General features: G+C 53.6%; 1 protein-coding gene across 4 annotated transcripts in view; it reads right to left on the bottom strand.

Moving 5' to 3' along the window:
* Positions 1-219: 219 nt before the first annotated feature.
* KIRREL3 (kirre like nephrin family adhesion molecule 3) overlaps positions 220-24,987 on the bottom strand; it is a 339,679-nt gene continuing 314,911 nt past the window's right edge. For 3 of the 4 annotated variants that reach the window (XM_069788214.1, XM_069788216.1, XM_069788217.1), the window contains 8 exons: positions 24,194-24,320; positions 18,325-18,425; positions 18,011-18,209; positions 16,819-16,854; positions 13,560-13,667; positions 9,367-9,476; positions 1,743-1,829; positions 220-1,256 (listed from right to left, as the gene is read on the bottom strand). In XM_069788214.1, the coding sequence (XP_069644315.1) occupies positions 813-1,256; positions 1,743-1,829; positions 9,367-9,476; positions 13,560-13,667; positions 16,819-16,854; positions 18,011-18,209; positions 18,325-18,425; positions 24,194-24,320 (1,212 nt within the window). In that variant the 3' untranslated portion in view covers positions 220-812. The remainder of the gene's footprint in view (positions 1,257-1,742; positions 1,830-9,366; positions 9,477-13,559; positions 13,668-16,818; positions 16,855-18,010; positions 18,210-18,324; positions 18,426-24,193; positions 24,321-24,987) is intronic. The other variant, XM_069788215.1, reaches the window with a different exon arrangement.

Below are 24,987 nucleotides of genomic sequence, written 5' to 3'. Positions count from 1 at the left end.
CCTGACTGCCGCTGTGGGGGCTGCGGCCCCCCCGGTTGCCTGTGCCTCAGTTTCCCTCTTCCACTGGGCACGCGCTGGGCCCATGCCCCAAGTTGGGGGGACCCTTCCCCTGCCCCCCACCCACCCTGGGGACCCCACCGTGAGGCAGTGGCACCCCTGAAGCTCCGGGCTGGCTCTGTGCCGGGGTGAAGCCTCACCAAAAGAGCTGGCGTCCTTGCGGGGGGCAGCCATCAGCCCAGGCGTGCCACGAGAAAACACCTCTTGTATTGACCGCAGCCCTGCGCTCCCGCGATACAGCGCGGAGAGGCCCTTCCCGGGGTGGGGGTCCCTGTCCCACCAATGTGTGTGTGTCCCCCCTCCCCCCTCCCCAAACCCTGTCCCATGTGGCGGGACCCCAACCCACCCACCCCCCCCCCCCCCCCAACCCCCCTGCAACGGACTCTATAAGTATGGACACCGAACACCAAGAAGGAAGGGAAGGAGCCGGATGGGAGAGAGCAGCGGGAAGCGGAGGCGAGCGGCTGGGGAGGCGTGGGGGGGGTGTGCATGGTCGGGCCGGGGGTGTCCCCAGCCCTGTGGAGGGGACGGCTCCCTGGGGCTCGGCACATCCTCGGCGGGGTTGTACTTAGCATGTACCGGGGAGGGAGGTGGGGGGGGGGGAATGATGCTTGGCCGGTCCCCCAGCCCGCAGCCCCGCTTTGGGTGGGGGGGCTGGATCCGGCCTCTTCCCACTGCTGCTCCCGGCGGGTGCGATTGTCCTAGTGTGAAGCCACGGCGCCCGCGTGGAGGGTCCCGAGTGTCCCCGGAGGGGCTCAAACGTGTGTCTGCATCCGCCTCTGCAGGGGCCGGCTGGGGTCCGAGTTTTGGGAAGAAGATTGGGAATGATGGGAGGAGGAGGCGGAGGCCTTGCTGGCCTTGTCGAACTGCACGTAGCCGTCCTGCTTGCCGCTGCTGCTGATGCTGCTGTCGCACTGGGTGTCGAGGAAGGAGCTGCTGTCGCTCATGGAGCCGCGCTGGAACTCGCGCTCGCACAGCTCGATGGAGCTGCTGCCCATGCCCAGCACGAAGCGCTGGCTGTAGTCGTAGAGGCGGCTCTGCCCGCTCAAGGTGCTGTAGATGTTGGTGAAGGACATGCCGGTGGGCACCCGTTGCTTGCTGGCTGGGCGCAGGTCCGCAGGGCAGCCCGACAGCGAGATGGTGGGGGTGGAGTGGTGCTCCTTAAAGGTGTTCACGCTGTAGTAGCCATTGGTGGGGTCCTGGGGGGGTTGAGAAGGCGGAGGGGGGTAGGTTGGTGGTGCCCACCCTTCCCGTATGCTCTGGCATTCGGGGCACCCGCCTGTGCCACCCGTGACATGCAAGAGGACAACCTCAGCCCTCCTGCCCGCAGCGTTGGAGCATCTTCTCGTGCCACCAACGCGTCCCGCTCGGCCCCCTCCAAATCAGAGTGAGGGATGGGTGCTCCTTGCACCCCACTGTCCTGGCACATGCTTTTTTTTTTTTTTCTTTAATCCCCCAAAAGGGTGCTGGGACCACAAAGAAGCAGCAATGCTGGGCGAGGGACAAGCCGGTCCTGCCCTGGAGCACGCACGGGGATGGGTGCCCAGCACCCTGGGGTGCAACTGCCTTGGCCGTATGCCACAGTCCCTCCTACAGGAGTGACCTGGGGGGGGGGGGGGCTTTGGGCCACATCTGCCCATGGGGCTGGGGACAGAGGGGGGCCATGTCCCTGGGGTCTGGCTCACCTTCAGGTTTTGAAACTCCTTTTCCTCCTCCTTGAGCACCTCAAGCTGCTTCAGCACCGAGTCCTGCTGAAACTCCCCCCGGTCCATCTAGGAAAGGATGCAGGCGGGTGTCAGCATCCCCAAGTACTTGCTGTATCCCCCCCACCCCGGGGCTGCGTGGCCCCACGCCGCGTGGGGTGAGCCCCATGGCATAGGGAGGCTGTCGGCCGTGAGCCGGATTAGAGGACTTGCCCAGGGGCACCCCAGCGGGACAGTGTCGGAGGGCAGTGGAGCTGGGCGGCCACCCAAAAGCAACACAATTCCCTGGGTTATGAGTTGTTTTTTCCTCGCCTCTGTTTAGGACTAAAAAGGCTGGGCTGATGCGGCAAGTGAATTATTTACATCTACCATGGTGAGTGTTGGGGCTGCACCCCGCCTGTCCAAAGCAATCCCCTAAAAAAAACCCCAAACCTCCTTTTTTTTTTTATTGTGTTTTTTCCCCTTCTTTCTTTTCATCCTTTCCTCCTAAGGTGAACTTGGTCACTAACATCTCAAAATCCCAGCTAGGTTTTGGCATTGCCATGATGCTGTAATTAATGTGAAAGCCTTAATTTTATTTCTCCCCCCACCCTGATGCTGGCTCTTCTCAAAAGATTTGGGTCCTGAAGGCTTTTTACCCACCCCAGCCCAGCCAGTGTGGCTGGGACTTGGGCCGGCCCAGCAGGTCAGGAGGGGCTGGAGAAGCTCCTTTTGATTCAATTTGAGCCAATTTTTGCTCACGCTGCTCCTTTGCAGACCCCCCCAGCGATGGATGCTGCTGCCCTGATGTGCTGCTCACCCATCTCTCTCCACCTCATTAGCTTTCCTTTGAAGGCTGACCATAATCCAGGGGGGCAAGGTACACATTAATTAGACCATGGCTTTAATTACCCTTCCTTCAGCAAGTTGGGGTTGTGCAGAAGTGGAATAATTATCAACCAATTTCTCAGCTGCCTTTTTTATCTTCTCTCATATCGATCAGGTGCCTCTGGCCCGGTTTCTCTGCCCCGGCGCTGGGATTGCAGCCGCCCTGATCACAGCCCCAAATCAGCCCAAAAAAATCCCCTTTTAGTGCCCAACTTCTCTTCTCCTTTTTAAAATGGTAAGTGGTTGTGGAAATACACCCTGCAGCACTTTCTGTTCATCTCCTGAAAGCCTTTGATAGGGCTATTAAATGCAATAAATTAAAGTACCTGAGTTTTCCTAGGGAAAAAAAAGCCTGTAACAGCCATTGATTTACTAGGGTAAATACAAGTGTCACCGAGGATTAAATTCAGGGCAGCTAAAATGATATGTGGATGGTTTTTGGGTTTTTTTGCTTTTTTTCTCTGCCAGCTGCACGCCAGCCCCAGTGCCACACTAAATCCCCTAAAGCATCGCCGCAAAGGCATGGGATGGGGATACATGCGGCCATATTAAAGCCATCGAAAGGGTTTCACAGGTCCTGGGTCAGAAAGAAAAGAAGCCACTTCTCGGACTTGGCTGGTTTTTTGTGTGGGTGACCCAGGCGGTCAGGGCCGGATCTGGAGACGGAGAGGGGACAAGAGTGGGTGAGAACCAGGGGGACAGTCCCGCCGGTGGCAAAACCTCCCTAGAATTAGTAAGTCGGATTTGATGGGGTATTTGAAGCCATTTTGTGGTGTTTCTTGCAAGGATGACTGGAGCGGTCCAGGCACCAGGATGCACCTCGAGCCCCGTGGGGACCCTGCCTCTCCCCAAAGCTGGCAGGATGCCGTGGATTTGGCTGTACCCCGTGGATTTGGGGGCTGCAGTGAGCCCCCGTGCCATCAGAGGGCATCGAGCCCTCGCGCAAGCAAAAAGCGCGGCCCATAAAGCACCATTGCATCGCTTCATTTCCAGTCCCTGCGTTACAGCCAGTCATTAATGTGACCTTTATTACAGGTTGCGTGGCAGCTTAGCCCCGATGCCATCTTGCGCTGTTAATTAGCAGGCAGTGGGACACTCGTTAGCTTGCCTTCCTCTCTTTGCCATCGCTGGGTAAACATGAGCGAGCTAACGCAAGTTAACACAAGTTAACTCCGTTACCAATATTAATAGCGATTACGGATGCAGAGACAAAAAAAGGGTGGGGGGGAGAGGGAAACACGTGAAAAAAGAGATCAGAACTGTCCGAGTGCGCAGCCACGAGCCGGCAACATGCTTGCGGATGTTGGCACGGGCACGGAATGCTCCAGCATCATGCCCAGACTTTTTTCTGGAGCCGTGGTTTTCTCCAGCTGGGCTACACCACCAATATGCTTCGGTCCTTCGGCCGCACTGCTGCCATGCAGATGGCTGGTGATAAAGCCGCCCGTTAGAGCTGCGTGCCCACCATTCCCCCTCCTGCCAGCGCTGCTGAGTCCAAGGGCACAGCCCGATCCCAGGAACATCGTGCCAGGACTTAATCCTGCTTGGCAGTGCTGGGCACCAGCAGCCTTCGCCATCCCAAGACCAGTGCATGATGCAGTTGGGCATGGCGTAAAGCTGTCCCTACCGTTCCCCGTGCCCAAACCTTGCTGGTCCCTCCTGGATCAACGTGGCTAAGGGACGCGATGAACTGCATCCCTGATCGCTACTGCTTCTTGCCTCAGTTTCCCCTGCTGCAAAAGGCAGTGACCCCCTTGATATGATGAAGCATCACATCAGCTTCGCTATGCTGGCTCCTACCATCAAGGGAGCGCATCCCTGCGAAGCAAATTGATGGCTCAAGGTCATTTAAGGCAGGGAAATAGTGCTTAAATTATGAAAATAGTAGCCAGCTCCAGCACCGTGCCTCCTAATCCTCTGCCCGTTGGAGCACCCCCTCACTTAACGCCGCCAAATGAAAAGCCTCTTTCAGCTGGGATGTCAAATGCAACAGACCGGATATTAAATTCTTTGCTTTCATTAGCAGAGACAATATGTTTTTTAAAATGCTGCTGCCTCTGGAGTCCCCGGCTGCGTCCCTAAGCATCTATCCAGACCTGGCAGGCTCAAGGGTGAGCCCCTCGCTCTGGGCGAGGTGCCTCCCCCTTCCCTCACGCTGTGTTTAATTACAATGCTTCCCGCTTGTTGGGTAATTGGATGCCGCTCAGCAGCACTTTTAAACTCGTGTGGGTCAAACCCTACCAGGGGCGAGGGCTGTTGTTTAACAGATTCCTGAGACGGCGGCTTCCTCTGCTCCCACCGGGGACCGGCTGCCGGTGAGGAAACAAGCACACAAATAATAAAAAAAAAAACCCAAACCAAACCAACCCTACTGGGATTTCCCAGCCGGCTGAAGGTTTATCACCTTCAAACGCCGGCTCCTGCCTCCACCGCTCGCTGACGTGAGCTCCCACTGTGCTGCCCATCCCACCACCCCCAGGTGAAGCTGCATCACCTCGTCCCACCTCTCCCCCAAAATGTTATTTTTTCAGATGGGCAAAGCGGGTGGTGGAGCGATGCCAGCCAGCCTGCGGTATGTCCTGCCGTACTTCTCGCATCCTTCTTCCTTTCTTGGGAGCTTGCTGTGGCAGAAGCCAGCTTCTCCGTGCTCGTACAGTGCCTGGATTGATGCACCTCAGCACCAATTACCCCTAAAGGTGTTACCTGCCTTGAGATAACTCAGTCCCTGGGTGATGCCCAAACCTCGTGGTGGTCCAGCTCCACTGTGGCTCCACAAAACCTGAGCCATGAGCTGCAAAGGTCACCAAAACTTTAATAGTGATTTTTTTTTTTTTTTTTTTTTTATGTGGTGCATCTTCTCCCTGGCTGGAGGAAGCACGGTGCTGTGTCCAAGCTGGTACCCTGCCAGCAGCATCCGCTGTGGGTGCTGGTGCCTCTGGAAGGTGTTGGCTGTGTGGGAGGGATGTGCTTCCCAAGGCTGCAGTGGCACTGGCCGCTGGGCACTTGGAGCATTTCTCGGGAAGAAAGGCAGAGAAAATGACGCTGTGACAGCTGGGCTGCAGGTAATGAGCCTCGCCCTGAATTTCACCTCTGCTTTTTTGATTTTTCCTCTTCCGTGGGGATCTGAGCTGAGCTCCTGAGTGGAAAATGTGGCTGGTGTCGATCTCCAGGCTGTGAACAAACTGGGAACGTCCCTGGGAGCAGAGGGATGGGTTTCAAGATGGGCACAGGAAAGAGCTGAGCAAGGGAAAGATCATCAACCTGGCTACGGGATGGGTTATTTTGACTGTTCCACCCCAAATATGAACCAAAGGCAATGCCTGGGTCTACCCGCCCGCACTGGACCCCCTTTGACTTGGGATGCTCTTGCCTGCCGGTCACTTTGGGATCATCTCTATCATCACGATTGCTCCTGGCAGTGGGGATGGTTCCTTGAGGATCACCCGTCCCATTTCACAGACGAGGAAACTGAGGCACGGAGTTCAATCAGCCAGGAATAAAACGCAGTCACCCAGCCGTGATAACAGAGGAGGTTATGCCACGTCCGAGCCAACGATGCTCTTCAACCCCCTAATCACAGAGGAGGCTCAGCTGAAGCGGCGTGCCGATGCAAAGCACGCCGGCAGGACAGAGAAAGCTGCTGTTGTGATTTATTTTTTTCCAGGCTCAGACCCTTTAACGGGCTCTTTTGCCTCCAGCCACTGGCTGCTGTTTGCTCTCTGGCCCCTGCGGGCTGGCAGCCTTTCCCCTGCCCGTAGGCAGCACCTGGCAGAACAGCTAACGGAGGCGGGGGAAACGGCACTGAGACAATGTGAACATATGCAAATCAGACAGCATGACGTGTATCCTAAGGTGTTAATGAATTTATAGATGCATGAATAATTATTTGTGAAAAGCACGGAGAGCTGCGGAGGTCACAGATGGCTGGAGAATAACAAATGCAATAGCATTTAGAGGGGGGAAAGAAGAGTCACGCTGGCACTCTGCAGCCAGAAACGCTCCGGCAAGGCAGAGACACCGTGGGAAACGGAGGAGCAAAGGCACCATCCGTGGCGCAGAGGGTGGATCTCCGCTCCCAAAGCTTGGCAGGAGCAGGTCGAGCCATGCTGGACCTCAGGGGCTTGGGCAAGGATCCGGGATGGGGAATGAAAAGGCTGATGCGAAGCAGCAAGGTGTTGAGCAGAGGGGAGCTGTTAGCAAGCGTGGCCTGCTCTTCGTTAACATCTGCATTAATGATCTCTCCGTGAGAGCACCCAGCATGTTAATGAAATTCGCAGTTGATGTTAAACTGCAAGGTGTTATGAACATTGTTGAGGGCAAGCAGATCATTTCAAAGGACGCCGTCGAGGTTGAACCCAGGCTGGAAATATCACAAGAAGCTTAGGGAAGGCAAAGGAAGAAGCAGTGGGGGAAATAATGCTGGTACGGGGAGGAGGGAAAGCAGGGAGGTCTCGGGGTGAGGGTAGGGAGCAAGCAAGGGGTGCTGTGCTCCTGCAGGAGAGGTCTCATCACTGCTCATTAGCAAGGATGAATTTTTTTTAACTTGATCCATCATTTCATTGACAAACTCAGAGCATCTTATTAGGAACGTGTTTAGCCTCCAAAGCCTGGGTCTTTAATGGCCAGAGAAGGACGGTCGCACTGGCTGCTGGAAACAAGGAGTAGGATGAGGGAGAGCGGGGCTGCCCGGGGACTGAGGAGAGAAGAAATTGGGAAGTATTTAATGGGAATGCTCTTGTCGAGGGCAGATGAGGATGGGGGGGCTCCAGTCCAGGCAGGGAAGGGGGCTTTGATGTCTTCTTCCAGCCAGTGCCAAATCTGCCCAGCGTCAGGGTCGGAGACTATGGCCCATCTCTTCCAACCTCTTGAACAGCGTTGCTCCAACAATGTTATTTCCAACTGATGTATCTTCAGCAAAAGCGCCTGGATTTGGCAAAGAGAGGGGGAGAATCACCTTCTCCCGGTCCAGCAGCCAGGCGGTTACGCTCTTTCATGTTGTATCCAAAAGTACTCAACTTTGCCTGCCCCGTTCGCACTTAAATAGCCCCTTAATACCGTGTTGTAACCAAACCACCTCTCCAAAGTCTTGCTAATAAGCTAAAGCTCTGTAAACCTCTCCCCGTAAGGCATTGTTTTCCCAGCTATCAAATAAATGTTGTCATTTTTTTCTGCACCATTTCCATCCTGCCAGCAACCTTATTGAAATGTGCACAGCACAGCTCTGCACTGCTCCAGTACCAGCCTTATCAAGGGCACACGTTGATGTGAAATCACCTTCTGGCTCTGACAAACAATCTAAGAAAGTCCCCACCATGTCTTGCAAGATCATGTGCCTGGCCTTCCATGACCATCCTCTTCCTCATTTACTCGTCAGCGGTAAATGTTCCTCGTATGTCTCCTCTGCTGAGGCTTTGTGCATGCTGCTAGCTTGGTGGTTAAGGTCTTGAGTGGCATTTGAGCTGATCTCAGCCCCTCCTTTGGAAGCCAGATCGGGGCTTGGCGCTGTTGATCACTGTCTATACAGATGGTGGTACGGGGTCCTATGGAGAGGAACCTCCTCATTGCCCTTCATCTCAGCAGATTGCTCCAAACCCGAGTCCCAGCCTCCACCGTCCTTCCACCGAGTGAAGCCTTGCAAATCCCACTGTGGATTTGCAGACTCCTCAGGGCAAAACCCTACTGGGAACAAAGGGTCTTGCACAGAAACCTTAGTGGTGCCGGGATAACAAGCCAGATCGCCATCTCCTCCCACCTCTCATTTCGAGGCTCCTTTGCTATATATGTGCACCAGCAGACATTGATTCTGCCCACCCTGCGATGCTCAGCCTTGCCTTTCCACCAGCAATTCATCGAATAGCTTTTGCAGACAGGGCATACTGATTCTTACACGTGCTGCCCAAAAAACTGGAGGGTTAGAGCAGGAAAAAACCACCCAGCAGCCTAGAAAGCAGCCTCTTCAATCCCTTCTCCCTTTCCTGTCTGCTCTTTTCTCTCACCTTTTACAGCCGCTCACCTTGCTTTGCCATTTGTTTGGCTTCTATTTGCCACCTACGATATAACACCAGCAAGCAAAAGCAAAGGCAAATTGGGGCTGAGACACAACGAATGGCGGTGACAGCAGCGAGAGGAGCAGCCGTGGCCAGGCTGCAAGGATGCGCCAGTCCCTGCACTGAGGCTGATTTTTCTGGGATCTCAATCATCGGCATCTTGCCCTGCCCGTGTGGTTTGGTTCCTTCGGGCAAAGGCAGCAGCCCCAGGAGGGTGACACCCCCCAGGTTATTACAGACCCAGGTCCAGGCTGGCCCCACACTCCTGGCGTTAGCAATCTGCAACCAACTGTGTGCACATACGTTGTTTTTGCACATATAATTCTCTAAAGTGCATCCAGGAGAGTGCAGTTCTCGCTGGCTAATTAGCTTATTATTATATTGTGCTCACCTATTGCGTGTCTACTTGCAGTCTGCAGCTCTTTCCCCACGCTAGGTGGTAAATTTGCTTTGCAATCAGCCCGGCGGGCAGCTGGGCTACTGCAATAAACCTCTCCCAGCTCTCCCTCCTCATTAGCAAAGTTTCACTCGAGGAGCTTTTATGGCAGGAGAATGTGTATCTCAAAAGCAAGATTTTTGGAAGAGCATCTTTGCCTTGAGTGGGGATTACGGCACTGAACTACACGTGCCTGGGCTCGTTACCATCAAACACCCAGAGTAATTGCTTATGGGGAAAAGAAGTAAATCCTTACCATCAGCTGCTTGATGGTTGGGTGCTCCTCCGTCTCCCTGCCAGAGGCTGGCTCCTTGTGTACGATCTCCACGCGGATATCATTCTTGGCAGAAACCACACCTTTGAGATCTGGGCAAAGAGCGAGATGGAGAAGGGGTTAGTTGAAGGCAATCGTGGAGCATCCTCAAGGACCCAACTGATTGCTGAGAATGTCCAGCAGCACTGGGGAAAATTAACCCCGGCTCAGCAAGCCCACCCGAGAACTGGGGGAGCAATATTTGCATTGCCGTAAGTTATGGGCATGTGAAACCTTCACCTCTGGGGAGCTCAGATTTCTATTTTAAGTCTTTTCGGAGCTTGCTTAGTCTCTGCCATACTCATGCTGCTATTAACAGGGGCTGGGCTGCATCAGGACTGCTCAAACAGATGGCAGGCTGTTTGTCCAGACTGCTGATATACAGTGTCTGCTCGGCGAGCACGTGAAATATTGCTCCTGAGGGATGCATCAGCTCTTCTCTGATGCCAGGAAGCCCCTGAGAAAAGCCTTCCCCAGGTTTGGGGTGCAGATGCATATGGAAAAGGCCAAAGATGTAGCCAGGGCTTTGGGAATGACAAAATCATCCCTGGCTGCTGCTCCAAGCAGCCTGTTTTCATGCAGGGCAGAGAGAAACATTTCTGGAGAGACTCTCTGCCTTCCCTGAAGGTGTCAGGCGTGCTTTGAAGAAGTCACTTTAGCAAAATTAAACCAAAGACACTGAGCAGCAGGAGCAGAAACGGCCGCGCAAATCCAGGATGAAAAGCAGAGATGGATGCAAATTTGAACAGCGAGATCTAAACAGCTCCCAGCTTTGAAGCCGGGCTTCAGCCTACGATCTGGCCCTCACCTCCTAGGATGGCTGCGCCAACCCTCCTGGACCCAAAACTGCCTTGAAGCGCTGGGCTCGTTAGATCTACCTCCAGCCGAAGGAACCAGCAGCGCCCTGCCAAGCCAGGACTGCACCGACTTAGTCCAGCAAAGGCTGGACCATGCAGGAGGAGACAGTGAGTTTATCTGTAAGCCAAACTGAATCATGCAACCAAGACCAGCTTGAAGCTCCAGCCTTGAATAAATCCATCCCAGTGTCCTGTGCCCTCGGCATCTGCAGCCCTGCTGTCACCCCCAGACGTCTCTGAGTCTCAGGGTGCAAGGTAAAGGGTTTGGCTGGGAAGTTACTACTGCTTTTTCTTTTTTTTTTCTTGCTGGGGCCACAGTCCTGGTGCCGGAGCCTCCATCTTTAATCACAAGGAGAATCTAATTACTGTCTTGCACATTCTCTCCCAGGAGTGTTCCCCCTTAAATAACTCTGGGCTGTTAAGTCACCAAAGATACAACAACAGACGTGCATAAAAGTCTTATTTTTTTTCTTTTCCAGAGCCTCCAGGCTCAGTGTGTCTGTACCTGCTTCATTTTTTTGTTGCATCTCCCCAAAGCAAGGCCAGGAATTGCCTCCCCCAGTGCCATTAGTTGCGGTCGACGGCCTGTTGCAGCCACCAGGAGATGCTTTCTCCAGAGTTAATGCTGGGTCGCCTTGTCCCCTCTGCCAGGAGCTGTGCGGAGCCGTCCCTGCAGCCTGCCAATGGGTTTTGTTTGCAGGCTGTTGTTTTAAATGAAGCAACAATGCTCCGGTATTTGTCCTGGGAGAGGAATCTGCAGGTAGGAAATGAGTCCCTCTCCTGATATCCAAGTGCTCTGCTGGTCCCATCACTCCTGAGCTGCTCTCTGTAGTACCTCTGCTGATTTCACACCACTAACCATGATGAAAGTCCTTTCCTCACCTTCTCAGCCTGGTGCTTCTACCTTCCTAATGCTCACCTGCCGCTGGAGATAACTGTCACAGCATCCAGTTTGCATTAGCACCTGCAAAACTGGGATAAAAGCCCTTCGGCCTGGGACAGCTAAGTCCTTGCCTGCAGGTTTTTGAACCATGGGTGTTACTCAGGGGCTGGTTTAGCTGCTGATGCTCCCAGCTCCCCCCAAAACCAAGGAGAGACCCTGTTTTGACAGCTCCAAGTGGCTTTTGGAGCCACATGATGGGGAACCAAGCAGCCCCACTGCCACCAGCACCCCTTGCTCCCTGCACGAATCTCAGGCTGGGGAACCCCACCTGCACCCAGGATTTGCTTCGTTACCACCGCGTCATCCCTCTCCTCGAGTGGCAGCCCTGGCGAGCACCTGGCAAAGCCTCTGTTACCGAGCTGGCATTCCCGGTTGGGTCCGGCTCTCTGGAAAAGGTTAAGCTGTTCCTCCTCCTGTTTCACTTTGGGGAGGGAAGGGAGATCAGGGCAAAGATCTTTGCTGATCTCTTTGCTGATCTCTTGCTGCTCGCTTGCGCTGATCCCAAAGCGAAGCAGCACAGAAACCTTGTGGGAAGCACGGGGACCCGTGCTCTGGTCTGGGGATGCTGCTGACCTTTCCCCAGGACATGGCAACCAGGGTCTCCACAGCATCCTACACTGTGGGAGGTGCCGAACAGCGGCGATGCAGGGAAGATGCCCAGACCCAGCAGCTCATTGCATATAGGAGACCAAAAAGTCCTAAGTGGGACAGCACTGGAAACACGGCGGAGAAAAGGGACTTCAAACACTGCCACGCCACCATGTCCCCAGTACCCTCTTCCCAGTATATATCCTCCCATCCCTAGGAAGGAAAACACCTCTTATTCCTGATTTACCCCTGGGAATCCAAGGGACGAATCACACAAGGCATCTGGGTGGGACGGGGTCGTCCCCTCCTGGAAGAACAAGCTCTGCTTTTTCCCCCAAAGACCTGCCCATCCTCTGCACGCTTCTAGCTTGCGAGGGACTCTGAAAGCTGGCACCTGCACCACGTCTTTGATCTGTTGTCATGGCATTAGTGTTAAATTGTATGTCCTGTAAAGAACCCTGTGCCATCTGGTTACATCAAATAAGAGGAAGATAATGAACCACATGCTCGCCCCTGCTCCGAATGATGCGGTGTGGGGAAAGCACGGCCGATTACATCTGATCATTGACATGGTAACACGGCTTGGCACCTGCTTTCTTCAGGTGCTCGAATTGCCCATCACTGCTGAATGATCTCTGCGACATTGAATTGGCCTGCTCTTGGGTCCTGTCCATCAGCAATCCTTCCGCAAAAAGCAAGATTAGTGACTGCCCCCCATTTAATTTGTTAATACTTGCTCATGGAGGCTGCAAGAGTTCAAAAAAAACAGGGGATAAAACAGGGAGAGGCATCATTATTGCTCTTAAAATTAAGCACATTTCTGCCGCAGGAGGCCATACATTCATACCCAAATCCGGGAGGGGCTGGTGTCTTTGATTGCTTTGCAAATGATCAAGAGGGGGAAAAATAAAAAGAAAAGAAAACCAACTGGGTTTTCTGGCACACACACACAGAGCTTGGCATCCCGGCATCCGTACTATGTGTCTCCCGAGCCAGAAGCAATGTTGAGTATGTCCTCTTCTCCCCCATGGCCTGAGATGCTCCAAATAATCACACTCCTCTCCCTTCTGGTTTGATGCCTTTTCATTTAGCCAACAATCCTCCTTTAATTTCCCGGTGTCTTTTCAATGAGGCAACATGATGCCACGCTGTTTACTCCTCCTTCTCCGCTACCTGCATCTCTCATGTCGCTTTAACTTGTATTCCCGCTACAGCCAGGCTTCAAAACCCACATGTCCCATGTAAAACCCCTCAGCTGGCTGTAATTTCCCACTAGGAAATATGCATTTTACGTTAAGAAAAATAGAATTAAAACAGAAGCAGAACAGAGAGCACAAACCTAGGAGGGTTTTTAAGCACCGATGCGGCATGGTGAGGATGATTCTCCCTCTTGGACATCAGGATTTCTCCAAAGGAGGGATTGAAAGCAGGTCCCTTTGCAATCCCTTTGCCCCTGGGAAACCCCTGCACACCTCCCGAGCTGTCTGTGCTGCTAACGGGGATTAGCATTTACCCCGGCATGTTTATTCCACATGCTCCAAAACCCTTTCCTTTTCCCGCAGGGCTGCTGTTCGCAGCCCAGTGGCACTGAACATTTGGTAGACCAACATGAGGAGCAGATTGTGCTGGTGCCGTGTCAGTAAATTCAGCCGCTGATTTCTTTGCGACCCACTCTATTCACCCCCCGCCCAAGGTTTTAGCCCTAGCCCTGCCCGAAGGGATGCAGCGGAGCTGGGGGAGACACTTACTCCTCTGGGAGCGGGCGCAGCAGAAGGCGACGATGGTGGCCATCAACACCAGGAATGCCACGCCGGCCCCCACGGCCACTCCGATGATCACTGCCATCGGCACCGACTCTGCAAGAGGAAGGAGAGGGAGCATGAAGCTGGGATGAAGGCCGGAGAGGTGGCTTTTCCCCAAGGGACCCACCCCCGGCTACTGGAAAGCGGCTCAGTGATGAGCCTGGGGAGGGTTTTGGGGCCAAATGGACCTCCTTCCCCGCTCCCTCGTCCCTGCGTGGGTGATGCCGGCATGGGCTGTCCATGGGACATCGGTGTGTGCTGCAATTTGTGCAAGCCCTGATCTCTCTGTGCCTCAGTTTCCCCTGGCAGGGAGAGAAGAGGAGGGAGCCAGAAGAGCAGGTTAACAACTGCTCTCAATAGCACCCTGCAGGTTAATGAATGAGTATCTCTAAAGGATGAAAAGTGCAAAAGAAGACAGCGTGTTAATATTATTAAGAAAGAGAAATGGCATCAGAGCAGGCTGGGAGAGAGGTTAGAACTGGGATGGAAGGATGGAGTCGGGCGCTGAGCCTGCCTGCCAGAGGCGGTAGCTCAGCTGTCTTAGCAGGAGCTATTAAGTATATATGGATGAATTAACCCAAGAGCCATCATTCACAGCCTCCGCCTGTTTTATATCCTAATCTGCCTTCTCCCTTGGCTTATCAATTCCATGTTCCTTCCGTCAACCTGTGAGGGTGCTACAAGGACCGGGACAGGAGGGCTGGCCCGTACCAGGGATGAGCAGAGGCCAAGCGGCTGTGGTGGACGAGGGCTGTGGGACCGGGATGAGCATGCTGGGCTCTGCGGAGGCAGCCCGGAGGAGCAGAGCCTGCCGCAGCATGGGGGTTACATGCCCACGTCCTTCTGCCTACAATAACTTTGTAGCCGGGTTCCTGGCGGGGATTTCAGACCGCAGCTCCACCAGCAAAGCTGATTTATTTGTGCAGATCCAGGCGGCAGCTTGTGAGGTGTGGGGAGGGTGGAATATGCAATCACATTTATGGTGAGAGGGTCAGATTTGCAGCCCGAGAGCCTTGTTATCTCCCTGCTCAGTTCCTCCAGTCCCTCAAAGCACAGCTCCTACTTAACAGCGAGTGTTGGGTTGGTGCCTGCTCTCTGGATTATTGCCAGGCGGTGACAGGCAGCACTCCCACTCGCAGGACACCAAAGCTGTGGGTACCACAAATTGCCTTCCTTGGCTGGGATGATAAACTGCATCCTGCAGACCCTCTCCCCAAAAGCAGCAGATACCTATAGGTCCCCATTCCTGTTCTCCCTAAGCACCCTCATAGGCTCTTGTGACCCCACAGCGGGCCAAGAGAGGGGTAACCGTTTCCAGGATGGCTGGCTAAGCCGGGTGAGTGTGTCCTCACCTCTTTCCTGGACACCTCCAATGTGTGTTTTCTCCTTGCAGCTCCTGCCTTGCAAATGGATGGGACGAATTTAGGGAAAAATGGATAGAGAGAGGTGGTCCTCTTTCCTCCTCGTCTGTGCAGGTGGAGAATGTGAATGCTGCTGGACCATGGGGACACATGGGTGATCTAGCTGGGAAGCAGAGCCCTGCAGCCTGATGGCTGACACTCGACTGGGTGATAAGGAAACCATTTCTCATTGTCCACTGGTGTGGAGCTGGTGTTGACCACGAATTTCATCCTGGACCTGAGATCACAGATCCTGCTTGTGCCTTTCAGCCTTCCTAAGGGGCATGCATCCTTACTGGTGGGACTGGGGGGCGTTGTAATTCCACCAGCATCTTTCCCGTGTAGTCAGCAAAGGGTTTCTTCATTGTTATCTAAACCCAGCTGGGACAGGGGAGTTATAAAGTCATTTCATGTTACCCTTTAGCAGTGGCCATGGGGCCTCATGGGTCCTGAGCCCTACTCTGAGAACTGCAGGGTGGTGAAAAAATGGTGCTGGATGAGTTTAGCCTCTTCTGCTCACACTTGATGTAAAAAGAGCCTTTAATTTTCCCTGCTTAGCTTGTTGTTTCAAGTGATTCAGTTGGTGGTTTATGCTGACGCTTTTCAGTTTCTGGCTTGCTCATGAATTTTCTGCCTGGGCCTGCTGGTCCCTTGATGTGTCACTTGTCACTTGAGTGGGGTCACAGGTGACATGAGTCACCACTGAGTCAATCGCCAAACCTGCTGAGAGTGCTCACCACTGTGGTGCGAGAATTCCCCTGGGGCCTCCAGTGAAAAGGCAAGTCCCCTTGAGTGCTCTGCAAGGCTGGAGCTGGAGCTCACGTAGCAGATGCTGGAGCTGGTTCCAGCTGCACCAAGGAGCTCATCCTAAAACCAGCATCCTCCAACACACCAGGTGAGCCACAGCAAGAAGAAACTGGGATTTTCTTCTCCGGGTGGCCTGAGGCCACTTGTTAGGCAGTGCTCCTATAAATGGAGGTAACTTGTCGTGGGATTTCTTTGGCTCTCCCAGGGGAATATGGAGCAAAAGGGTGAGGAGACAGGAGCCTGGGGTCCCTGGGAGTGCTTGCTGGCTCTCAGCTTTGGCAGAGTGGGATCTGTAATGCAGAGCTAAGCAAGAAGCAGGTAGTGATGGTGATGAAGGTGATGGAGAATCATGCAGGGAATGGGGTGGGGAAAGTGCCCTGGGCTCTCCTGGGCTGAAAACAAAGGTAAATGCAAAAGGGCAGTGGCAGGAACCAGCAGCTGGGATGGTAAACTGTGTCCCAAAGACAAGGGCGAGCTGATGAGGAGCAGTTTTCTGGCTACGTGCTCCCCCATGAACCCTGCTCTGGTGCAGAGGACGAGGAAGGCACAATGGCAGCACATCCCACAGCATCTGCCCAAATATCCATTCAGCCCTGCTCTGGCAGCTGGCTAGCACTCTCCCAAGATGCTGAGACAAGCTGATGTCTGCAAATGACCCCGGAAACTTGTACTTCTCCCTCTTTTTTGCCCCATAATAGTGCTTAAGTGGTCCCTTTCACAGCACTTTCAAAATGCAGCTGCATAATAGTATCCCCCTCTCAGTGGCTGGGGAGCTGGGGCACAGAAAGGCAGTGTTGGTTTGCAGAGAGGGTCAGTGGCAAAGCAGAGACCAGACCACTCCAGCTTCTCAGTCCGTGCCCCACTCACTGCCCTGCAGCTTTTCTACACCCCTGCCTGCCCTGCCGAAAGCTGCCGGGCCAGGAGGAGGACACCGGGTCCTCAGGTGTGGTAATGGCTGGGGACAATTCACATTCACCGTCAGCTCATGATTTCCATACCTGCTTGAATACCAGCTCCTGATTTCATTTCCGTACCTGTTTGAAAATAAAGCAAGTGTCCACAGCCTTGCACAGCCCAAGCGCACATGTCAGTCTTCCTGAGCGCTCAGCCCTCTGCTCCGCTTTCTGCTCTGAGCGCAGGGATGTCCCCATGAAGGGGATGTCCCCTGCCACCCTACCGCATCCTCAGCCACCCTACGGTGTCCCCCTGCCCAGGGCAGGGGTGTCCCCTTGCATCACCTAGCAGGGATGCTCGGATCTCAGATGTGGAGTTGGCTGCGGACTCGGATGCTGTGGCGCCGGCTCCGACCCGGCTCGGCTTCCCGGCCACCCTCCGCCGGGACCCAGGCTTGCCGCTGAGCGCTCCCGCTGACTGGCAGACGACCTGGAAAAACCACTGGCTCTGTTTGCGTTGGAAGAAGCCCAAGGCTAATTTTAAGGGGTTCATTTAGCTCTGATTTAATCTGGACGGCAGCCTTGCCTATAAATCACGGCTTAATGAGGACAATCCACCTGCCTGCCCTGGCATTTAATAAAATAGAAGAGAACTGGAGTCCCTCCAGGAGCTAAGGGTTCCTCACAAAAGCCATCTCCTTCCCTTGCTATGGAGAGCCCTGAGAGAGGAAATCCCCTGGCCATCCCCTGAGAATTGCTCGAGGTGCCTTTGAGGCTGGGTGGGTAAGCCCAGCCCTGCAAAACACGTGCTGGCATCGTGGCTGGTGGCCAGGACGGAGGGTTGCCACCAGCCCAAACGCCTTCCCCCCCGCTCACTCCCATCACCGCGGAGCAGTGGGGTCTGGTAGGAGCAGCCATTCCTGTTTCTCCAAGGCTATAAATGATCTTCCAGCCTGTGGCAGTGGCATCACCTTGTGCCGTAGGGCAGGGAGTGAGGGGTGCAGGATTGGCCTGTGCCCTCCACCTTCAGCAGGACAGGCAAAATGGGGCAATACCGTATCAAGCAGAGACTTTGCAGGGCTTGTCCCACCTCCTGACCCTCTGCCAGGACCAGGTACCTTAAGGATGCGATCCTACAGCTAGCACGGCCAGAGCATTTTCACCATCTTTCCTAATTATTTCCTCTTTGACATCCCAAGAGCTTTTCTGAGCACCTCCTGCCTCTCACAGCATCTCCCCACTCTTACAGCCCGGCCGGGTGCTAATTCCCGCTGCCTAGCTCCTCAGCGATGCCCACCTTGCTCTTTGAGCCGGATGATCTCTGTGTCTGAGCCGAAGCTGTTCCAGGCAGTGCAGTTGTAAATGGTTTGGAAATCGGCTCGGACGATGTTGCTGATGGTCAGCGTGGAGATAACGCCCTCATCTGTGCTGACTGTCTCCACCGTGTAGCGCCCGGAGGTCCCAGACTCCAGGACGTTCTCCTTCCAGGACCAAGCCTGCCAAGCAAGAGAGGGGTCAGCCTGGGGCAGGTTTGCCCACCGTAGGGCACCCTAAGGTGTGCAGGATACCCACCATGCCCCACGAGGTGCTGCCCCATGGGATGGTACTCACAATTCGGTCTGGCGGTGGGGTGCTGCGGATGAAGCACTTGATCTGCCCTTTCTGGCCGTGCAGGGCGTGCTGTGTCTGGGTGCTGGAGATGATGGGTGGCCCTGCAAGAGAGAGGAGAGGGACGCTGGTGTCTCACATGGGTGGCTGCAATACGAGGTACTGGTGGCACTGGGGGAGGGTGTTAGCAGAGGCACGGAGGGACACTGGGGTCCCTCTGTGAGGGGGAGGGATGAAGCAACAGCTCCCTCGCCTCCTGTGATGCAGAGGGACACAGAGTGGGGCTTTGCTTTTTGCTGGTTTTCTGCAAAGCTCCCACAAAGCACCAGCGCTTCCCCATCTCTGCTCCTACATCCCCGGCGTTGGACCGTGACTATATCACCCTGTGGGAATCTCCTTGGTGAACCCGGCCTCTGAGAAGGGCTCTCTGCTCCAGAAGCAAAGCAAGACCCCAGCCTACCTGGTGTTCCTCTTCTGTGCTCTCCCAGATTTGTTAAGCAACCATTACACTAATTGCTCCCCAGGTGCTTAAGGAAGCAGTAGGAGGGCAGGAGGCACTGACCGGCAGCCACCATCAGTGACCTGCAATCAGCCTGCCCGATGCGGTGGAGAAATTTCTGCTGGAAAGGCCTTGGGACCCCATCAGCTGGGCTCTCCTGTGCCATTCGGATGCCGAAAGGAGCCCAGCCTGGCTGGGAAAGGCTGTCCCTGAGCACTACGAGGCCGAATGCACTGGCTGAGGCGGCTTGTGAAGGGCAATGTCCTTGTCTTCCCTTGGTGGACATCTTAAAGACACGGTTGGGAGAAAAGGGGTTGGAGAGGAGAGCACGGCTTGGTGGGATCAGTGTGTCCCGCACTCTTCCAACAGCCCTGTGGAGGGGACCTCCCCCTGAGGAAGGGATCAACCCAAGGGATCCAGCACAAGAGCTGGGATCCTAATTGCTGTTTATTAGCCTCCTTAATTAAAGTAGATTTGCATTTCTATGAGTGGCTTACCGCTGGCAGAAATGAAAACAGCAACAAGCTGGGCTGCAGGCAGGCAGCACAGGGCAAGGAGAGGGAAGAGGCAGGGGCTGGCAGATCCCCCCCTGCCCCAGCTCGGCTATTGCAGATGACCAGTCTGGGTTGTCACTCCTGGGTTTGAGTTTGTCAGAAAACACAGTCTTGGTGTCATGCCCATCCATGCACACGTGTGGAGCGATGTGCAAACACCATCGGGCTCCATACCGGCCATGCAAAGTGGAAGAGATGCAACAGGAGTTGCTACAAGAGGCCAACATACCGCTGGCGACAAACTCAGCTGGGTCTTGAGCCCAGGTCTCTGGGATGGTTGGAGTGGGAGAGCTTGCTGTGCTTATCTTCTCTCCAATCCTTTGTGGATTTGAGAAACTTTTCCCATTTTTTCAGCCCGCCTTGCCGCTGTTGTGTTCCTTTATGAATAAAGTCTCAGGGATTTGGGGTAAAGTGGGGAGAAACAGATTTGCCCAGACTGATTCTCATCCAAATCGCCCATTTATGAATTTGCAGAATGCACAAAGATGTACCGAAATGCTAAATTCTTCACTCTGGTGCATTCATACATACAGTTGCCTACTGAAATTATCCCAGTAACACCTTCCTGCACCAAACCTTCACACTCCCCAAACACTTCCCACTGAGATACAGCCCTGTCCTTCCTCCCCTATGATGTTTCAACGTGAGATGCACGGAAAACTAGCTCCATGAAGTGCATTTCACTGACCAGCGACCAGACACACGGTTCTGGCAGCTCAGGAAATTACTGCTGAAAGTGAGCTGCCGTCAAAATTGATAATAGCAGGAGCTGTGCGTGAAGGAGAAGGTCAGGACTTGTTTTGATGTAGTGGTCATAGCTGTATGTTAGTGGAAAAGACAAAAAAAGACATTTTTGTTGTGGTTTTCTGCCCAAATGCTCTTCTTCAAGATGTTCTTCCAGGCACGCTCCCAAGGAGTGCATTCTCTTTTATCCATCGCTGAAAGCCCATCTTTCAGAAGTGCTGGCTGGGGTCTCAGGAGAGTTCAGTTGATTCCTTGCTTTGCCTCCCTTCAGGAGGATGCAAACAGCACCTTGCCTTTGTGAAATAGCTCTGTGCAAGCACGCCCAAGGTGGCAACGCCAGCTAGCCTTGGCCTTCACTCCCCGCGTCTGGTGCAAGAGCAGAACCGTGCCGACAGCCAAGTGTGACGGGCAGATGGCCCTGAATGTGTGCTGTGGCTTTTTCCCCCGGATGGGACATGCGATGGGGACCCATTTGGTCCCAACATCCTCCAAGGGTGGCACAAGGCATGCAGGATGAGCTTCTTGGCTAGCTAAACATGTGCTAGGTGATCCTCCTGCTCGCCTGCCCTGATGACTGCTGAATCCCAAGCCAACAGAGGCAAGAGCAGCGATGGGATCTGTAGGCCAGGCCTAAATAATAATAAAAAAAAGCCATCTTCTCTCTATTTCAATGGTTGTATGTTACTTATAAATTCTGGAAGAGCTCCAAGACTGGGTGATGCTAGAGAAAAATAGCTTAATAATCATTAAAAGGATCATTTTCCCCAAGGCGAGTGGATTTTAAATGGCACAAATGCCAACGGCTTTGGGTTTTATTATTGCTTTAGGAGTTCAGAGTCGAAGGCTTATCATCATGATAATAGCGTATGACTAAAGACCATTTGTGAGATGAACATGCCCAGAAATAATAGCATGAAGTTGCAGCCTCTTCACATTTGGGGCCGGCGTTTGATTCTCCACCAGGCTCTGGCTCCTTATGAAAAAGCTGCCAATCTCCGGCTTGGCATTCAGCGCTAAGTGTGAGACAGCCCACAGGCAGGAAAAAGGCTTTAAACAATGTTGCTATGGATATAAATGATGGAGCTATTGGTTGCAGTTATTTTTAGCATGCCGGTGCCAATTTATTTGTGCGGTCCTGGCGGCTCGCACAAAAGAGAAGGCAGCTTGCTGACTCGGGAGCCTTGGAGGAATGAAAAGATGGCCTTGACTTCTCCAGCCTGCTTGAGTCCACCTGAACTTTTCCTCCCAAGCCCTCGCAAAGTTGGAAATGGTTTGGCAGGAGAGGCCGGTTTAACTCCTTGTTTCCTGCAGAAGCCCTGGGCTGGCTCGTGCTGCCTGGAATTGCAAGGGACCATCCCAAGGTCTCCATCCACAAGCAGTGGTGGAGACGTGCTTGACGAAGCTCTCAATGGGCTGCTGCAGGCATGAGCTGAGGGGACACCAGTTGGTTCTCCTGACCAAGCAGTGCAGCAGGTCAGCCCCTGCTGTGCTCTCAGCTCTCTGGCAGGCTTGGCTTGCTTGTTGTGGTGAATCCCAGGCAAATTAAATCCTGCATTAGCCACCCAGGGCTGTCCAGCCCTTCTAACAAACATCTTCTTGCAGAGCAAGACAGGCAGAGGTGGTGGTCCCTGCTCAGCAGCCCCTGCCAAGCCGGGACGATGCATTGACGGACTGTACCGCAGGCAATCCTGCTATGAAGTTGATCTTGGGGTGCTTCTCCTACCAGGGTGGGAGCTTCAACCAGGCTTGTGTGCAGTCAGGAGCATCAAGAAGCTTTGGTTCATTCAGGGGCCATAAATCCAACTGCTGCTGATTTATGATGGCACCAACAGTTCCTTGCTTCCTTTTTGCCTCTGCTGCTCTGGCCCTGCCAAACACTGCTTGTTTGCATAATCCTCCTTCCCCTTAACCAGACTTTGAATCATATCTCCTTCCTTTCAGGCTGGTGGCCTCACGCTTTGGCACAGGGATGGGCTGCCAGCCTCTCTCTGCAACTGCAGACCTGGCCGGCGAGGCTGCTGGTGGGGAGGGCAGGGAGACCCGATTGCAGGGAGGGCACGAGGATGCTCTCCCACCCCAGCATTGTGCTGCCACAATTTGTGACTGTTTCGAGAGTGGATGGGCTGCTACAGGCAGGATTGCAGGCTCAGGCTGGGGCAGATGAAGATCCCTCAGTTGGGGTCCCTGTGCTTTCGGTGGGATGGATCAGCCCCTTCGAAGCCCGCGCGCACCGATCAGAGTCTATGCCGCTAGCCCAGAATAGACATTTCTAAATACCTAATTTTACTGTGATGAATCCCAGCCCATGAAGAAAGGCACCTGGTAATACCAAGACAATTGTATCACCCTCTGGATTTAAAATCACTTGAAAATATGAGGCGTTCAACTTCCCTCTCAAATTACAGCAGAAAAGACTTTCAGCAGAATTCATTAGCTGGATTTGACACACCATGCCGTGCTACTGGAGCTGGAGGGCTGTTCCAGCTGCAGGACGGGCAGCCAAGCCCTGGGGCTTGGTGGATGTTGGACCTGGGGACGCTGCTCTGGTGCTTGCCCACCTTGGTTCTCCTAGCTTGGAGAGCCAGGAGACCATATCGACCTGGAGGCGTGGGATTCTCCCTTGGTGTAGGGTTCAACGCCTGTGATAGTGTGTCCCAATGTTGTCACCTTGGGGTTGCACCGAACCTCAGCAGTGGATCCCCCAGCAGCGGATCCCCCAGCAGCATGTCCTAGTGGGATGGGATGCTGCAGGCAGTCGGCTCCCAGGAGATGCTCAAAGCTGAGCGGTGAACCTCACGGCACGGATTTCATTTGCTCCCCTGTTAGCTCTGCAAGGCGAAAAGCTTACGCTGCAAAGCTCTTGAGAGAGGCTTTTCTATGCCACACGCTGCAAATGGCCTGGAGCCTGCCAAGTGCTTTGCTCTGTGTTCAAGGAGGCCACGTGCCTGGTAGGTGTCAGAAAAGGAGCAGGTTCTTTGTTTGTGCTAATTTGTTGCTTTGTTTTCCATGAGCTAGTTTAATTGTAATTAAAAGCCAGCAGCTGCCAGGGAAGGAGCATGCAGGCACCGAGGAGCTGAGTTGAAGTCAAGGGAGTGGTTGATTTTCAGTTCCCTGCTGCGTTGCCCTTGGCTTCCATTTCTAGCATTATAGAATCACAGAATAGTTTGGGTTGGAAGGGACCTTTAAAGGTCATCTAGTCCAACCCCCCCCTGCAATGAGCAGGGACATCTTCAACTATATCAGGTTGCTCAGAGCCCTGTCCAACCTGACCTTGAATGTTTCTAGGGATGGGGCACCTACCCATCTGCATTAGCTGCATTTAAAATCAACGCTTGCTACTGCCTCTGCTGCTTCCCCACTTATTTTTTTTCTCTTTGTGACAGTGAGCGGGGACTGAAGCCTGCCAGTTTGTCATGCAGGTGAGAGACAATGCAAAATTCATACTCTATTTCTACTATTTGCAGCCTGCCTGGATCTTTCCCTTCCATATTTAGGCTGAAATTTGTTATCGGCTGCTGCAGGGTCCTGGCCAGGTCATCATTAAACTCCAGAGCTCTGGGTGCGGGTCTGGGCCACATCCTGATACAGTGCTGGGTGAGCCCCAAGAAGCCGTGGAGGAGCTATATAGCACTGCTGCCTCGCACAGGTGTCCTCACGTGGGCTCTGAGAGAGTGATTAGGCTGCTGGTCTCGGATCCAGGCTCAATTCCCAGCTCTCTGGATGTACAACAGAGACAACAGTGCTCTCCGACCTTGCAAGGGTTTTGCAAGATAAATCTATTAAAGATTTAAAGACGCCAGCTCCCAACTACTCAATAAACCCCTGTTGATAATAAGGAACCATGCAGGTCTTAGATAATGTTGGGGTTTTTTTGCTTTAACCCATGCATCTCCAGGCAAATGAATGCAAAATCCAATTTACTCATGTTGCCTGCAGGGCAGGACCCTCCCTGATCCATCTGTGGGTAGGATTCGCTCTGGAAGCAAATAGCTGAGGGGATAATTCAGCAATGTGAGCAACAGGAACAAAGCAATGAGATGGCAGGACAGAATAGCAATAGGAAAGCATGAGGTACCGTTGACGGTGAGCGTCACCTCCCGTTCCCCCGCGCCGACCCGCGGGACCACGGCTCGGCACACGTATTTTCCAGCGTCTTCCTGGCGGACAGACTTCAGGGTCAGCTTGTTCTCATTGCTCAAGACCTGAAAGAGAGGAGAGGGTTGCTTTTGGGAGGGCCGATGCGAAGTAGAACAAGAGACGTGTTACAAACTCCAGGGCAGCCTAGAGAAAATGAAGCAGATGAGCCCAAAGTCTTACGTGGCATGGAAATATCAAGGAATAAAGAAATGATCCAGTTTTGGGGGGGAAATATAAGTCCTGTTCCTATTCATTCAAATTTTTACAAACACCAGTTTTGCAAGAAGTTCAAAACACGAGAAAAATTTTGGTAGCTGCAGTGACATAGCTGCCTTGTAACCCGGAGCAGAAAAGCCATCGAGAGAACCAGGCTCCACACTTGCACTTCCACCTTTGGCGGGTGCAGGGGAGGCTGCCAGGATTGACTCGGGGATTTCAAACCCAGAAGTGGTGGGAAACCAACCTGGAGAGCTGGCAGCCCCCTGGAAACCGGGTCTGGATAGCCAGGGAAATCTCAGCTGCTTTTAGCAAGCCCTCCCTACAGACCGGCTGCAACGTGGCTATCAGCCATGTTGCCCTCCTGCCCCAGCAGTGCAATTAGCAGCTTTATTAAACCTTGAAAATTGCTAAAGCAGAGCAGTCTGGCTGAGGCTGTCAGCAGTATCCCAGCACTGGTGGTATTTAAAAAAACATGGCAGTTCTACAACAAATAGCGGCTTTTGGAGCAATGCG

This window comes from Haliaeetus albicilla, chromosome 7 (genome assembly GCF_947461875.1).
Source record: "Haliaeetus albicilla chromosome 7, bHalAlb1.1, whole genome shotgun sequence".
NCBI classification, from domain to species: domain Eukaryota; kingdom Metazoa; phylum Chordata; class Aves; order Accipitriformes; family Accipitridae; genus Haliaeetus; species Haliaeetus albicilla.
The sequence above is the reverse complement of the archived record's forward strand: the minus strand, read 5'-3'. Positions and strand labels throughout refer to the sequence as shown.